The sequence below is a fragment of the Hippoglossus hippoglossus genome, chromosome 23 (assembly GCF_009819705.1).
Source record: "Hippoglossus hippoglossus isolate fHipHip1 chromosome 23, fHipHip1.pri, whole genome shotgun sequence".
In the NCBI taxonomy this organism is placed as follows: domain Eukaryota; kingdom Metazoa; phylum Chordata; class Actinopteri; order Pleuronectiformes; family Pleuronectidae; genus Hippoglossus; species Hippoglossus hippoglossus.
The window spans coordinates 15,470,700-15,485,636 of record NC_047173.1 but is presented as its reverse complement, the minus strand read 5'-3'; the positions used below and the strand labels follow the sequence as shown (position 1 = coordinate 15,485,636).

General features: G+C 44.8%; 2 protein-coding genes across 2 annotated transcripts; one reads left to right on the top strand and one right to left on the bottom strand.

The window, feature by feature from the left end:
* Window positions 1-16: 16 nt before the first annotated feature.
* parpbp (PARP1 binding protein) lies at window positions 17-12,977 on the top strand. The gene is made up of 11 exons (XM_034577957.1): window positions 17-124; window positions 407-562; window positions 1,817-2,053; window positions 2,172-2,276; window positions 3,181-3,351; window positions 3,493-3,647; window positions 6,790-6,973; window positions 7,116-7,297; window positions 8,306-8,387; window positions 11,520-11,706; window positions 12,193-12,977. Exons 2-11 carry the CDS (start codon window positions 413-415, stop codon window positions 12,513-12,515), a joined length of 1,776 nt encoding a protein of 591 aa, XP_034433848.1. The 5' UTR covers window positions 17-124; window positions 407-412; the 3' UTR covers window positions 12,516-12,977.
* On the bottom strand, window positions 12,940-14,937 carry pmch (pro-melanin-concentrating hormone). The gene is made up of 3 exons (XM_034578005.1): window positions 14,622-14,937; window positions 13,211-13,352; window positions 12,940-13,120 (listed from the first exon to the last, which is right to left on the bottom strand). Exons 1-3 carry the CDS (start codon window positions 14,868-14,870, stop codon window positions 13,059-13,061), a joined length of 453 nt encoding a protein of 150 aa, XP_034433896.1. The 5' UTR covers window positions 14,871-14,937; the 3' UTR covers window positions 12,940-13,058.

Here is a 14,937-nt window from a genome sequence, read left to right as displayed (position 1 = left end):
GCCCGTCGTTGTATGCGACAAGCTGATTGGTTAAAATGGCTCAAACGTCATCGGCGATTTAAAATTTGAAATCAGCTGCTGTTGTCTCGGACGTGTGTTCACGGAGGCTGCTGCGTCATCTGAGGTTTGCACGATGATATTAACCCTGTTTGTGATTTAAACACATTTATATGTATTTAATAAACTGTTATGAGTGTGTGTGTGTGTGGGGAGAAGCTGAGAAACACGGAAGTTACGTTCTCTTTACAGGGGAAGTGGGAAAGGAAACAACTACAACTCTGTTATCAAGTCATTCATTGTCCTCTCAAGTCCAATCAAGTCACACCAGTGTTGTTTGTGTGGCTCACTCGAGGTTACAAAGTGGTTTCACACTTGTTGAGTTACTTCCTGTTTGTGTCTGGTCCAGGGAGCAATGGAGGCTTTAGGAGACCGTCTGCAGCTGCTGGTGAAAACCTTCAGGAGGGAGTGTCCCCGGGTTCTGGAGTCCGAGAGGACCACCGTGCACGGGGCCGATGGCATGATGATGGTGCTGCAGCTGGCCATCGCTGAAGTGAACAAACAGGTAATGATCAAGTCCCCTCCATGCAAACCCCCCCCCGCTTTATTCATTTCAACCAAAAGGAACGAGACAGTGGCAAATGTGCATCAATCAATCAATCAACCAATCAACCAATCAATGTGTATAGCCCATATTAACAAATCCCAATTAGTCTCATAGGGCTTAGCAAGGTGCGACACCTTCTGTTCTTAACCCACATCAAGAGTAAAACTACCAAAGTAAACCTATTAACCGTGGGGGGGGGGCCAGAGACGTGAGGATCCCTCTCCCAGGATGGACAGAAGTGCAATAGATGTAACTGAACACATCAACAAAATAACAGTATTACAACAATATTATAACAGTATTACCACAAATATTTTGTTTTTGAAGTTAAAATACCCCTAAAAAGTACATAATATCAATAAAGTACTAATACATTCATCACTCTGTAGACTGACCAGTTCTTGTACTGGGGGAATAATCCTCTGTGGCTCTTTTGGGTTAGTTAACATGTTGGAGTCGGGCTTTAATCCTTTGTCCAAAATGATGTTAACCAGCAAATGACTGGGAAATCTTAAATACTTACAAACTATGTCAAGATAAGACTTTACACAAGTCAGTAGCAATAATTATCTCATTAAATGTCACGTTATTATTCCCTATACATTCAAAGACACGTTTTGAGTTTAAGATTGAGTTTAAATTCTTCTTTATGAGCAGAGAAATCTCACTGATGTGTTTGTGTCCACCTCCTCACTACAGCTAAAAGGGTTAGGGTTAAGAAGCCAATAATGTCCAACACCACAAAGGAATAGTTCAACAAAAAGTTCAATTCTCACTTTCTAGGAACGCAAACTGACCAGTTCTTGAACCGGGGCGGTTGATAACCTAATATGGCTTCATGGGCTGAGTTAATATGTTGCAGTTGGCTTTAATCTGGTGAACAAACGGCTGTAAACTGGCAAATGAAAGCAAAAGTCAAAACACTTTTGACTAATAACAGAATAACACACTGAAAACATTTGGAGGGCTCCAAGTCATCTGGTGTCCCGGAGACGAGGCAACACGAGCCCATTTCACATCATCGTCATGACATAGCTCAATTGAACCATCAGGCTGCCTGTCATCGCATCTATAACTGATGACATTACCGCTGGTTTCCGGCGGAGTCCGCTCACGGCCCAGTTTTTGGTCTCTCTGCTTTTGAAGTGATTGGTTCCAGGCCATCACTAATTAGGGCTGCTGCTCTAACTGTTTTCTCTCTCCCCGTGACAGCACCGCGGCGAGTTCAAAGTGTCTCTGAGTGATGTCCTGATGGCCTGGAAACACTTACTGTTCGGCAAACTTCACCTGCCGGCCCCCGACTCTGCACGCTTGGATAACTATGATCTCATCGTGGAGGCGTACGAGTCTTTCCTGAAACACTCCAACACGGTGGACCTGGTTGATGTCCTCCGCATGTACAAACAGCTGAGACAAGTGAACGCTGACCCAGAGGAGCCCGTGAGCCCGGTGAGCGGGGGCGCCACGATGTTGATTGTAGGGGTGGAGGATAAGTTTGGCAACTAAATTAGAAATTAGACCAATTAATTTCCCTCTCTAATGTTTCTTTTTGTTTTATTTTGCCCAGATCCAGCTGTTTGAGTTCCTAACAGGCACGATGGAGTTCTCAGGGCTGCCAGACTCCTCGGTCCCGTCCACTCCGTCTAGTATAAGCCGGCCCTGCAGCTCACAGGTATGCCCACTATATATATATGTATATAAATATATATATATATTAATACAAGGCGCAGTTTAAACTCCCAACAGAAAACCACTATTTCCACTTTACCTTTTCCCCTCGTACTAAGTGTTTTTTCGTAATATGAAATGCTGTTTCTCCCGCTGGCAACGTTCCATGCATTTACTTTTCATAAGCATACTTAATTTCTGTCTGGATTCCATCCTGCACTTATTGACAGGAACTCTATATCATATCACTCAGATTTAAGAGTGCAATGTGAATTCAATTACCAAGCAGATGTTTAAAACACGACACAATGTGGGGCTGGACAAGTGCTTCTGCAACACGGTCTCTTTCCTCCACTCCTCTGTCACTTGCAAATTTATGAGTTTTTAGTGGAGGCTCGCTGCTGCTGCACCACCGGTTTCGGGTGATGTAATTTTTTGGAGTTTAATACAGGCTGTCAGCTGCTGTTTTAGTGGTTTTACTCAGGCAATAAAGCTACTGTCCCTTTTGGTAGTTGATAAACACAACGTGGACGGGCCAGCAGTTTTATCAAAGGAATACTTTTGACACTTTGACGAATGCGTTCAGTGGCTCTCTGGTGGAGAGATACAGCAGAAAGTCGAAACCACACTCCTGTCGGTCCGGTTTTAATATATGGCTCCAGCCAGCATCTGGTTAGCTTAGCGTAGCACGAGGGGAAACATGTCTGGCTCTGTCCAAAGCGCCTCTGATTAACATGTTATATTTCGGTTTTAAATGCAGATTGTACCCTTTTTAAAATTGATAAACCAAATGAATCCTGTACAGTGTCAGGTGTTTAACGGCTTTATGGCCCGTGGGAGGAAGCTGTTGCACAACCTGGTTGCATTTGCAGATGTGTGTAACTTAATAATGTGTATTTTATCCACAGATGAAAATGGCAGTGAGAAGGGTTTTCTGCTCCTATCTGAATTTGCTCGTTAATACCAAGAATGACATGGCCGTGGCGCTAACCCTCGATGTCCCCGGTCGCGCACTTGGACGTCAGGCGTTTACCGACGTCAAGCACGCTGCGCAGAGCGCCAACACTTCTCTGTTCTTGGTAAGACACGTTCCCCCTCGGCACATGCTCAGGCTTTAGCGGTGATATATTCCTACGTTGTGTAACAAGCAAACCAAAACTAAGACTTTTAGAATTCGAAGCAACCCTCTCTGGTGCAACTTGCATTTTTTTTCCCCGCAGGCTGTGACATCCTTCGTGAGGGCCATCCAGCTCGGAGGAAAGGGCTACGCTCCAGCTGAGTCTGACCCACTGAGGAAGCATGTCAAAGGCCTGTCTGACTTTGTCCAGTTTCTAGACAACCTGGAAGAAATCCTGGGGGAGGTTCCTGACCCAAGGTACACAACGCAGCTTAATCCAGACTTCCACTCGCTCCTCGTCTTTTACTGTCGGAGGAAACTCCTCCACATTTGTGACAGAATCGTCCGTAACTGCTGCGAGGGCCTGGTATGTGCTGCGTTCACGACCGAACTGTAAATTCCTGATGGATTCCAGCTCAGTTGTTGGCTTTAAATTCTATTTAAATCAAGGTGATAAAAGTGACGCAGGGTTGCACTTGGAATTTTTGACAACGGGAGTAGAAGTGAACGTTTTTTTAAAACTCAGAGGAAAACAGCTGTGTTGTGCAACATGTGGTATATTGTCGTGTTACGTAGATAGTTTGTCATATTGGGAAATGTGAGCGTTTGCTTTCTTGCCAGGATTTAAAAAAGATTGATAACTCTCTCTCACAGTATGAAGCTGCAGCCGGTTGGATTAGCTTAGCCTAAAGTCTGGAAACAGAAACAACTATCCTGCATGGCTCCGTCCAAAGACAACATAAGTGCCCATCAATACCTTTTTTAATTTTGCTCATTAATATTATATTTCATTCAGCTGATTTAATACGACACTAAAGGCTTTAAAAAGTTACCGAAGTTACAGTGAAAGATGATGTTATGAGAGAGTCTGGTGGAATTCATTTGTTTTGTTTTTTGTTTTTGGATTTTGGACGGTCTCTGCAGCGGTTTGTTTATGGCCCTGGTCCAACAGTACTTTGGAAGATGTATATCATTATTTGTCTGAATCTGTCCAGACCAGATTAGATAGAAACTTTGGATCTCCACAGGGCGTGGAGATTTCTAGGAACTGATCAGAGACGAGTTCCTTTGGTGAACCGATTCCTCGAACTCGAGCAGGAGACCATCAAGCCACGCAGAGCTGTTGCAATCTTCCTGTCTGTCGTCCAGACGTAGCCACTCAGAATTGTTGTTTACAATGGGTTTTCCTCTTTTAACCAGGTCACCTCTTCTGAATGATGAGGATTAAAACTCATTCTTTGGATTTTTCAAACTTCACTTAGTGGTCAGAGTCCCAGAAACCCAACCACTGTCCCTGTTTTTGGCTGAATTTTCATTTAACTTAATTTTTTAAGGGGAAAAGATTTGTTTGGTAATATTATATTTAATCACGTCCTTGCATGCGTGTGTGTGCTGCAGTTTTGAAGGAACATGTCACCTAGTGCAACTGTTTCTAATATTGTATTGGGCAAGAACTGAACTCTGTTGAACTGAAAAATAAGATATCGGGTTTTTGACACCCAGGCAACAATATAGAGTTTGGAGAATAGTTTTTGTTTTGATAAAGCGAATCAATACATACACAGCACTTTTAATCACGCGCCAATTTCTATTGGGGTTCAGTGCCTTGCCCAAGGGCACTTCAGATCAAACCACTGACCCCGAACATACTGGTACAAACATGACATTTTCATTCCAAGCAATGCAACTTTATACAATTTCTACATTTAATTCACTGTGGCCTGCTGCTGCAAGAAAAGCCAAGTGCGCGTTGGTATCTGGCAACAACTGGCGTCACAGCACAGTGAAACCTTATGATTGAGTGTTTGAGTTTTCTTTGTATTGCTTCCTTCTCTTCTTAAGGTTATATTCTGTTTCAACCTGATTTAATCAGACTCTGTAGAGGCCCTGCTGTTCTGCTGCTATAGTCTCATAGTCGTATCCCCGCAGCCCGGCAGGAAGCTGCGCGCTGCAATAACACCTGCGATCATGAAATCCACCTGTCTCACTGCAGCTTATTATTTCCTCGGAATCCCCGTAATGACTCCCATCTAAGCTTCTCACGATAACATTCGGATTGCTAAAGCCTGGTCATCTTTCCCACATCAAAGTCTCTGTCGAAGGGCTCGTTCCCTTTTCACTTTGATGAATTATCATCAAACCTTGAGCGCCGCAGATCACTCTCCATACTGCTGCAGATTATTTCGGATGTTCCGGGCATTTGGCACCACATCAGAAGTGGTTATCAGAAATGATTTAGATGGTCGATCATGTGAGGGTTGAGCTTTGAGGTGAAGCCGCTGAGGGAACCCGCCGTAGAGGTCCCAGGGGCCAGAACAATACATTGGGATGTTTGTGCAGTAGTGGATTGGACTCCAGCTGCTCTTCAGAGGGTTCTCGGTTCACGCAGCGCTCCACGTCTGATGAAACACCGACGAACTGGGCCAACGTGCGTCTTTCAACAGGCAGTGCCTCTACTCTCTCAGTGGAGTACTACATTTCCTCATACAAACACCTTCTATGGAGAGTTCAGGGCCGCTTGTTCAGTGAACATCTGTTTTCCCAAATGATTCTGTTACCGAGCCCGGCCCGCTCGCACCAGAGCCGGGTCAGGGTTGGACCACCGCCTCTCCACCTTGCTGCGATCCCTCCTAACACGCTTTACTGCACTTGACTGTTCGAAAAACCTACAGAAGTGATATGTTGCTGTGATTTTTGGACATGTGGCGAACGCAGTGTGCGAGCGTGGACGAAAAAACAATCCCCAGAAAGCTTTAAGGAGGAATGTCCCTGGAGCTTCTTCGCTGACGGTGCATCTGTGAGCGCAGTGACAGTGTCCAGGGCCCCCAGTGACTCTAACGGGGATTTGGAGCATATTTTCTGCTTCGTAACTGTTAGCATTGGCACGGCCGCGTTACAGTGAAATAAAGCTCAACTGGATGTTAACACAGAAACAATTACTCTGAGCCCTTAAAGTCAGTGTCCAATTAATTGAAAGTGAAGCTGCCGTATATCTTTTGAAGACATTCAGACCACGGCCCTGGCTTTTCAGCTTTAGGGGAGAGTTATTCATGTTGGCAAATATTGGCTGAACTTTTGAACACTATTAATTCCATCCAGATGAAAGTGTGTGTGTGTGTGTGTGTGTGTGTGTGTGTGTGTGTGTGTGTGTGTGTGTGTGTGTGTGTGTGTGTGTGTGTGTGTGTGTGTGTGTGTGTGTGTGTGTGTGTGTGTGTGTGTGTGTGTGTGTGTGTGTGTGTGTGTGTGTGTGTGTGTGTGTGTGTGTGTGTGTGTGTGTGTGTGCTCCTCCAGGAGAGTCTTTCCAAAACAAATGCAGTTATTTTTTTTTTTCTCCTCTCAACCTATGGCACAGTGTAGCTCTCCCCAGCAGATGTCAACGTGAGTGTCACTGTAATTTCAGCGTATGCGGAGCCAAGCTAGTGGCGGCCATCAGGGCGGCGCTGGTGAAGGGACGCAGCAGCGGAGACGCGTTGTACGCTGCAGCCGAGGAGACGACAAAGGAGCTGAAGGAGAGGATCTGCCAGATACACGAGATCCAGAAACGGGCTGCCAGTGGAAGCGGGACGGGGATAAGCCCTGCCAGGGTAATGTAAAACCTCTGCCACAGTTTTGGCTTTTGTGTCTCCTAACTGACGTCCATAGATTGGTCCAGAAGGCACTTCATCTTCCCCCACACTCGGCCATGTGAGCCCACAGTGCACTGATTGTACTTGTTTTGCTCCGCAGCCGAGAGCGTACGCAGTGAATCACGCCACTGCCTTCGGAGGTCGGGACACCGTGAAGGTGCTGATGGCGCTGCTGGACGAGGAAGCCCTGACGCCGCCGTGTGCCAACAAGGCCGACCTGTTGTCTGAGGAGCAGCCCGACCTCGGTGGAGCTGAGGGAACATGCGTCCTCACGTTGTTCAGGTTGGTCGCAGCATCCAGTAATAGCCTTTTGTGTTTTTTAACAGCGCAGTATATTTCTTTATTGGTAACGGTTATATCAAATGCAGGTTTTCAGCCGTGCTGGCTGCACGGCTCAGAGGATGGAAACCTCAATCTGTTGGGCTCATCACTTTGGTCCAGAATAAAACATTTCCATGTCTATTGGATGGCTTTTTTTGTTTTTTACATCCATTGTTTCCAGATGATGAATCCGACTGACTAATTATCCTCATCTAGCGCCATCATCAAATATGTGGTTCATTACCAAAAACCTCATCATCATCTGCTAAGGTTAGTGCTAATTGGCACAAATTAACTACAGATGATGGTGCTAATTAGTGAATTAAAAATGTGGCCTGGTGATGGCACTGATGTAGTTTTTACCTTTAGTGCCAATTAGCAAGTGTTACCATGCAAATATATGAAAATATTACCGTGTTACCAAAACTCAACACTTTCAGAGTAACTTAAGTTCCAGGAAATTGTGACATTTCTAATTGTTTTCTGATATTTTAGGACATTTGCGGTAATTTGTGGACATTTAAACAGATAAATCGACAATGAAACAACAGGATTGTTACAAGTAGAAAAATTAACAAAGTGTTTCACTTTTAAAAATCCTTCACACATTGATTTGGACTTGACCATTTTCACTACTAGCAGGATTCAGTCCGTGTGGGAAAGCCCCTGCAACAGCATCATGAGACCTACAACTCCCCACTGAAACCATATGGAGGAAAATCCTCCCACACCACACTGGAACAATTTCTCTGGTCAAACGTCTGAAATAAAAATATTGTAAAAAAAAATATCCACTGCCTGTGGTCGGGGGGGCTACATTATGTCTGAGGTGGATGACATGGAATGGCTCAGATCCAAGTTGTTGTAAAAAACCAAGCATCAGCTCAGTTCTAGATTAGTGAGACCATAACCTTCCCTGTAAACGTGATTTGTCAACTCTTTGCTCTTCCTCCATGACTCGCTCCGCAGATCTCCTGAAGTGTCCACGGGATGTTCTCCACAGCCCCTGAAGAACCGAGTCCAGAGCCGGCTGGACCTGCTCAAACCCAAGGTAACGTGGGCCCCCCTCTGTCCCAGGGCGCCAAATCTAAACCATCACTTACCTCAAATTGAATCAGATGTGCAAACATTGAAAATAATGTCTTTATATCCTGTAATTTCTCCTCGGTATTATTATTTATTTGCTTAGCTGAAGCTCCCATCTTAACTGACTTCCACCGTTCCCGTTTGCACAGCTGTGCTTTAGCTCTCGGTGTTGGTTTGAGGGTGAAGTTTAAATCCGCTGCACAAAATTACTTATTCGAGGGGAATTCAGACCATTAACCAATCCCGATGATGCGTTCCCCCATTACCCCCAGTTCACAGGGCAGCTCACTGTTTACCTGATATCAGTTTCTCCTGTTTACGTCTTTGAGATTTGGTCTTTGGACTCTTAAATGGTTTGAAGTTGCAGTTATTATAACACACACCCACCCAGTAGGGGCCCAGTCTATAAACGGAGACAGAAGGAGAAGCTTTCCCATTAAACTATTACAGTTGCATTGTGGGTAATGTAGGTTCTGCTGCATTGATGATGATCATCTGTCCCACGATGTTACAGGAGTGTAAATCCATTTATACTGTTTTAAACAGATATATAATATGTGCTTGTTCGTTGTTATTGGGTTTTTAAAACTCAATATCAGCCTCAAAAATCCATTATCTGTTGGATATACAGCTCCAGCTTTATGCTCCTTATATTTAACCACATCCGTTATAGTAGTCCAATAACATCATTTTTATAATATTACACTGAAAGGGCCCATTATGTTATTATTTCCAGATAATAATGTGAATAAAATATGAATACACGACTTGTAGTTGTTTTTTACCGTGCGGTTTTGCAACATTTACTTAAGCATCTGCTCTTTCCTCCTCCACCGCTGCTGAGTCATCCCCACAAACACTGACAACGTTAGCTTTAGGTCTTGAGGTAGGACTGATCTTTTAACTTTAAGTAGCTCCGCTGTGTGAACTCCTTTTGAACATGTATGCGAAACACATTTTGTTAAATGGCTCCTTTATTTGATTGCGCTAGCAGATGTCATTTTAGCTCCCCACAATCTGGCTGCCTTCCTGTTTGAGTGCGCCGTAATGGTCCCTGGGCAGCTCACCGCTTCCTGAACTCGGTGAGCGGAAGCTTTCTGCATCAATTTCACTTTGAAGATGCCATATCAGTCGCGTAACTCGACTAGCAAGGGAAACTTGAAAGGTTATTGTTTCCTGTTGTCTGCTGAAAGACTTTATCCCGTACTTCTCCAGCGGTTTCATCATGCGCTGACGTCAACTGGCACACACAGATATGGACAGATCTAGTTTCTGCTTTTGGGGCATTTCCAGATATTTCCCTCCGTGCCACAGATGATCCAAACGTAGGAAAACAACCTGGAGTAAAGCTCCTAATGCCAATTCATTGCTGCTCGCCTGCTATATTGGAAATGGTATTTGTGGGAAGACTCATTTGATTGCACGATAATACTCCAGAATATACGTTTTATTTCCTGAGCGACTCTCTGGTGATAAACACAATAGCTGCACCTGTTACCCGTTCTCGCTTCTATCACCTGAGCGTGAGAACACATGTCGATACACAGAGCTGCAGGAACCGCCTGCACCTGGTTCTGGAAGCGCTATCAGGAATGTCTCGGTCAGGTGTCTCCGGCGTCTGGTCAGGCGGTGTGCGGGGTTATTCCAGGAGAGTCGTCTGCAGAGGCATGAGGACTGTCTGACCACACGGTGCCATGTAGGGCTCCCACCTGTTGTAATTGGATTAGATGTTCTCCGTCAGTCGTGGTTTGGCCGTGTTCACTCTTCCACCCCCTCCCATTGTTTCCGGGGCATTTCAGGTATTTTTTTTTTCATTAGCATGCAACCAGGGCAGCGTACATTTCTAGCCCCGTTATTGAAGTGTGCCCCCGGCCTTAAGGTTGCCGTTGTCTTAGGTGCTCTTTTAAGAAGTAATTTAGAAAAGCACAAAGGCTTTGATCCCTTTGTGCTTCGCAGGCCCACCCAGCTTTGCCCGCTGCATTTTTCCCTCAGATTTCTCCTCCCTACTGTGGCCCACTGGCCTGAAGGGTGAAATCCTTGGATTGTGATAATCCCAAGCAGGCGTAGATCAAACAGTGGATGAAAAGCCGTGGATCTGTGTGCCCCAGGGCCGGGATTGAAGTCTTCAGTATCATTCACTTTGTTATATCTAACTAGACTGTCCGAGAAGGCTTTTTAATGAGGAGCTGCAGTCTTAGAAATATAAGTGATAACTGTGCCTACTGTTTGATGTGAAAGTCGGACTGATGCATGTTTTATCAACTTTTATCAGTGACTAAGGTGCTCATCAGTTGTAAAAATACAGAGAGGTATGATTTGAAAATCTAGTAAATCACAAACCTCCCCAGAGACCAACCAGTCCCCTTAAATTCAATCAAACCAAGTTGCACACACTCATATCAGTACCTGAAATATGTCTGCCTTTTAAAAAAGAAATCTAGATTAATGAATTATTCTCCTGGGAAATCTGTGTAAATGTCAAACACCCCTCATCTCCAATGGGTTCTTCCCTGACCGATACCTCATCCTTCCACCAGTATGTTTGGTGAAATGCTGCTAACTAGGTGTCAAACAAAAAAGATACAGATGGAAACCAGTGAATCTTGTCCAACGTCACGAATGCCCCTGAGAAGCTCTCTCACCTCGCTGTCCGGCCCAATTAGCGCGTTCACCCAGTGTCTTTTTCCATCAGTGTCGATCGGAGCCAAAGCCGATTAAAACCCCGCGGAGTCATTTGACCCGGGAGTGAGTTGTATCCATTCCCATTGCAGACAAAAGCCAGATGTTGGTGGGATGTTTTGACCAGTAGATTACAAGATATTCATGGTCCCCTGATGATGATTCGTAATAACTTGGTGATCCCCTGACCTTCAACCACTTTGAGTTAAATGGATCGATGGAGTGCCATGAAACTTGGCACAGAAAGGTACATTTTAAGTTGTCTAATACGTGCAGAAGTGGGAATTAATTAAAACGCCAAAAGGAAAAACCCAGAGAGTATGTTTGTTTGTTTTTTTTCAGCCAGAAACTTCCATCCTTCATCATTAACCATGACACCATATCAGCTGCATCAACGTTATCTTTTTATTCATTCCAGGCTAAAGACAAAGCCATGCGATCCCAGTTTGCGTGCACATACAAGGAAGAGGAACTGCCACTCAACCGTGTGCTGGAGTTCCCCAGCAGCAGCCAGGTTCCAACCTGCGTGCACCCTGCGCCAAAGGTCAGGACCACTCCAGCTGTGGATGAGGAGAGCTGCTCTGGTGCGGAGGGAAGAAGCACAGGTACAAACTTCACTTCTGGAAATACTATGGGTACTTTTTGTACGAGTGGAGCAGCGTTCCCTTTCTGCTGGGATATATTTCTGTTTCCTCTGACGCCACAGAGCTGGACCGAGGCCCAGGCTCACCTTCCCAGCTCCAGCCTTGAACCCTGCACAGTCCCAGCCCTGGGACCAGTACTTACCATTAGCCATTAAATGAATCCCCGTTCTATAAAACCTGCACACCCCCACATCTGTAGTAAAACACACACACACTCGCACAGACCTTTTGCCCATTTCCCCTCCTGTCTTTTGTTTCAGGGGAATTCAGGCTCTGCTCCATCAGGTTACATGACAAATGTTAAATTTCAACTTCGTAGAATAAACACAGCGCCTGCTTCAACTAGCAGCTAACGTCAGCAATTTCATCACATCATTTTCCCCCCTTGTTTTTTTTGCTTCCAAAAGTTTTCACACTTGCTTTTGATTTCTTTTTTTTTTCCCTCAGCCAAGCCTCCCTCTGAATGTCCAAATAAGGAGCAGAGTGGCATCCAGCAGGGGGCTGCGCTCAAGCCAAGAAGTGGAAATGCCCTGACCAGAGGTGCAGGCCCGGGCGACGGACAGAAAGCCGGCGATAACACGCAGAGCAAGGGCAACAAGAGGAAGCAGGTGGATTCTGACCAACACGGAGGATCAGAGAACCGGCCGCCGGAGAAGAAACGAACCACGAGTGTCTCGGTCAAAGTGCCTGGCAAGAAAGTCGGCAAGGCCGCGGGTAAGAAGAAGCTGATATCGGGACAGGGGAAGTTAACCAGCTTCTTCAGAGTCTAAGCATCATGCACACACACTTCATTCTGTCAAATGGAGTTGATTCCCTATTTTATTCTGACTGATTATGATTGTTTCCTTTTTCTTATCTCTTCTAAACTCTTGATAATGACAGTGGGAAAAGTTTGGTCACCAAAATGTCAAACTGTTCTTAAACAGAACGTTTTCACATTTGAGAAGCAGGAAGTGGTGACTTTCTGTTTTGATAAATTACTTTATAACTTAATATATCATGAAGATTAGTTGTTTACTTTTTTTAAACGGACTTATGAAGCATTTCTGGACAAGTTTAAGTTGCACTGTTTTTACCCGTATTGAAATGTAAGTGGTTTCAACTTGAATACATTATGTTTTGGTCAGTAAACCTCAATTCAGTGATTCTACAGTTATTTGATCTGTAATATCCCAATGAAATCAACACTGTAAATATGCTTGTGAATTTTAATAAAGTTTTATTTTGTTGTACATGTTTGTTTTACACTCCTTCTTTTCTACATAGAAATGCATTTCAGTGTAAGACCCGAGGAAGAGCTCTCCGCTGCACGTTCAGGTGCCGCTGGAAGATTCCCAGCAGGGTCGGTACACTCGTCCTATCATGCACCGCAGCACTGGGAGAACGAGGGAAAGATTACAGAGATTTGATCAGTGAAGGAAATAGAAATGGTAAACTGATGAGAGGGGATTTTCCAGATACTCACTGTTGAAGTCGGTGTCTCTTCGATCCATTTTGAAACTGTACCCGGCCGGAGTGTGGCTCAGCTTGTGGTCCGCGAGGAGAGGAAGGCTCCGGGTGAGGCCCGAGTTCAGCCCCCGAATCCCGTGTCCCTTCTGCCTCATGTCCTGAAACGCAGCAGTGATCGGTGGTTACGTGTGACAGCGCACGACCACACAGATGCGACAGGTTGTGAACTCTGGATCGTCCAGAGGCAGCTTTTAAAGATAATCTCTTTCACTTGCAGCACAGGTGTTGGATCTGCCTCTCAGCAGCTGATCCAAGCCACAGGAACCCCCCCGAATGGAAGAAATGTGTTTCCCTCGGTTTTTACGGCATCACAGTGGCCCGTTTTCCTCCACGGCCCCGGCTCACCCAGATGACTTTGTTCTCTCCACCATGGCTGCCTGTTAGCCATTACCACAGAGATAACCACCATGTTCATTACACACAGGGGACCCAGCCGCCAGATAAACCCTTTACACATAGCAACCGAACGTTTGTGGAAGCACAGATATATAATCATTCCTCCCACTGAGATTCCAATAAATTTATAGGCTTTATGGGCTTGTGATCGTTTGACCTTTTCAGCTTGTGGTACGTCCCATTTTCCAGTGCTGTCATAAAAGATTTTCATAGACGTGTGTGAAATATAGACTCAACGGTGGACACGAGGATGAGGTCAAATGTTCGAGCACAGGATGGAGGTACTGTGCTCTTTGTTGTTGTTGAGCTTTAGTCATAGCTGAGGTTGTTTGTAGAGAGAAATCTCACACAGTGAATGGTGCTGATACGTGATGAGGGACGGAGACGATGGAGAAACGCCAGACGACTTATTTGGTATGAATTAACCGAGAAGCCTCTAAATAGCTGGTGGAATTGAATTGAATCTAAAAACACCAAAGGATTGGTTCACCCAAATGATGAAACTATTTTCTGGGTACCTCTTGTGGAGTCGAGCCATTTTACGACGATTTTGAGATTTTTTATTCCAATACAATGGAGGATAATGGATTTTCAAAGAGGAAAAGTTCAAGTGAATTACTTAAAGTTTGTGTAACAAACTGGAGATGTGGAGATTTAGATCTAATTAAACACGCTGTCCATTTGCATCATGACATGTATAGGAAATATTCCTGTTTATTTTAATTGGTCCAAGGGTACAATTCTTTTTCAAGCAGTGAAATTCAAGTTACTTTCATTGTATTCATCGGTTTCAAATAAATCTATTGATAAAAAACGGTGCCAGGTTTTGAAAAATCCCTTTGGCCGAACTAAAGCTGTGAACCAAGCTGGTTTATAACTGGTCTTTAAAGCATTGGTCCTTGTTTGACCCATTATAGCTAATAAACTATAGCTAAATATAATGGGTATAAAAAATATGTGACGTTACTCACCGAGATGATGAAGATCTTAGGGTTCCCCTCTCCATCCCTGATGCTGTTGTCCAGCATGAGGCTTCCTCTGTACACAGGCGGGACCATGGCCTGCTCGATCATGGGTTCGTCACCCAGAAAGGAACTCAGGCCGTCTGGCTCTATTACACCATCTTCTACTTTAGTCGTAGGTGAAGCTACAGTCACCAAGGGGCTGTTCAGCTCAGAAAACAGCACCAGAGTAAAAACGACAGAGGAGACTGAGATCATGGTATCTACAATATTTGGTTCTGAAGGCCGTGACTGATCTCAGCTCGACTGACGACTGTAGCTACTG

Excerpts from the sequence above, each read along its gene's own strand:
- parpbp (XM_034577957.1), top strand. The coding sequence starts at position 413 with ATGGAGGCTTTAGGAGACCGTCTGCAGCTGCTGGTGAAAACCTTCAGG. Across the intron at positions 7,298-8,305 it reads TGCGTCCTCACGTTGTTCAG|ATCTCCTGAAGTGTCCACGG; the intron begins GTTGGTCGCAGC and ends CTCGCTCCGCAG. Across the intron at positions 8,388-11,519 it reads TGGACCTGCTCAAACCCAAG|GCTAAAGACAAAGCCATGCG; the intron begins GTAACGTGGGCC and ends TATTCATTCCAG.
- pmch (XM_034578005.1), bottom strand. The coding sequence starts at position 14,870 with ATGATCTCAGTCTCCTCTGTCGTTTTTACTCTGGTGCTGTTTTCTGAG. Across the intron at positions 13,353-14,621 it reads CTAAGATCTTCATCATCTCG|GACATGAGGCAGAAGGGACA; the intron begins GTGAGTAACGTC and ends GCTGCGTTTCAG. Across the intron at positions 13,121-13,210 it reads AAGAGACACCGACTTCAACA|TGCTGCGGTGCATGATAGGA; the intron begins GTGAGTATCTGG and ends TCGTTCTCCCAG.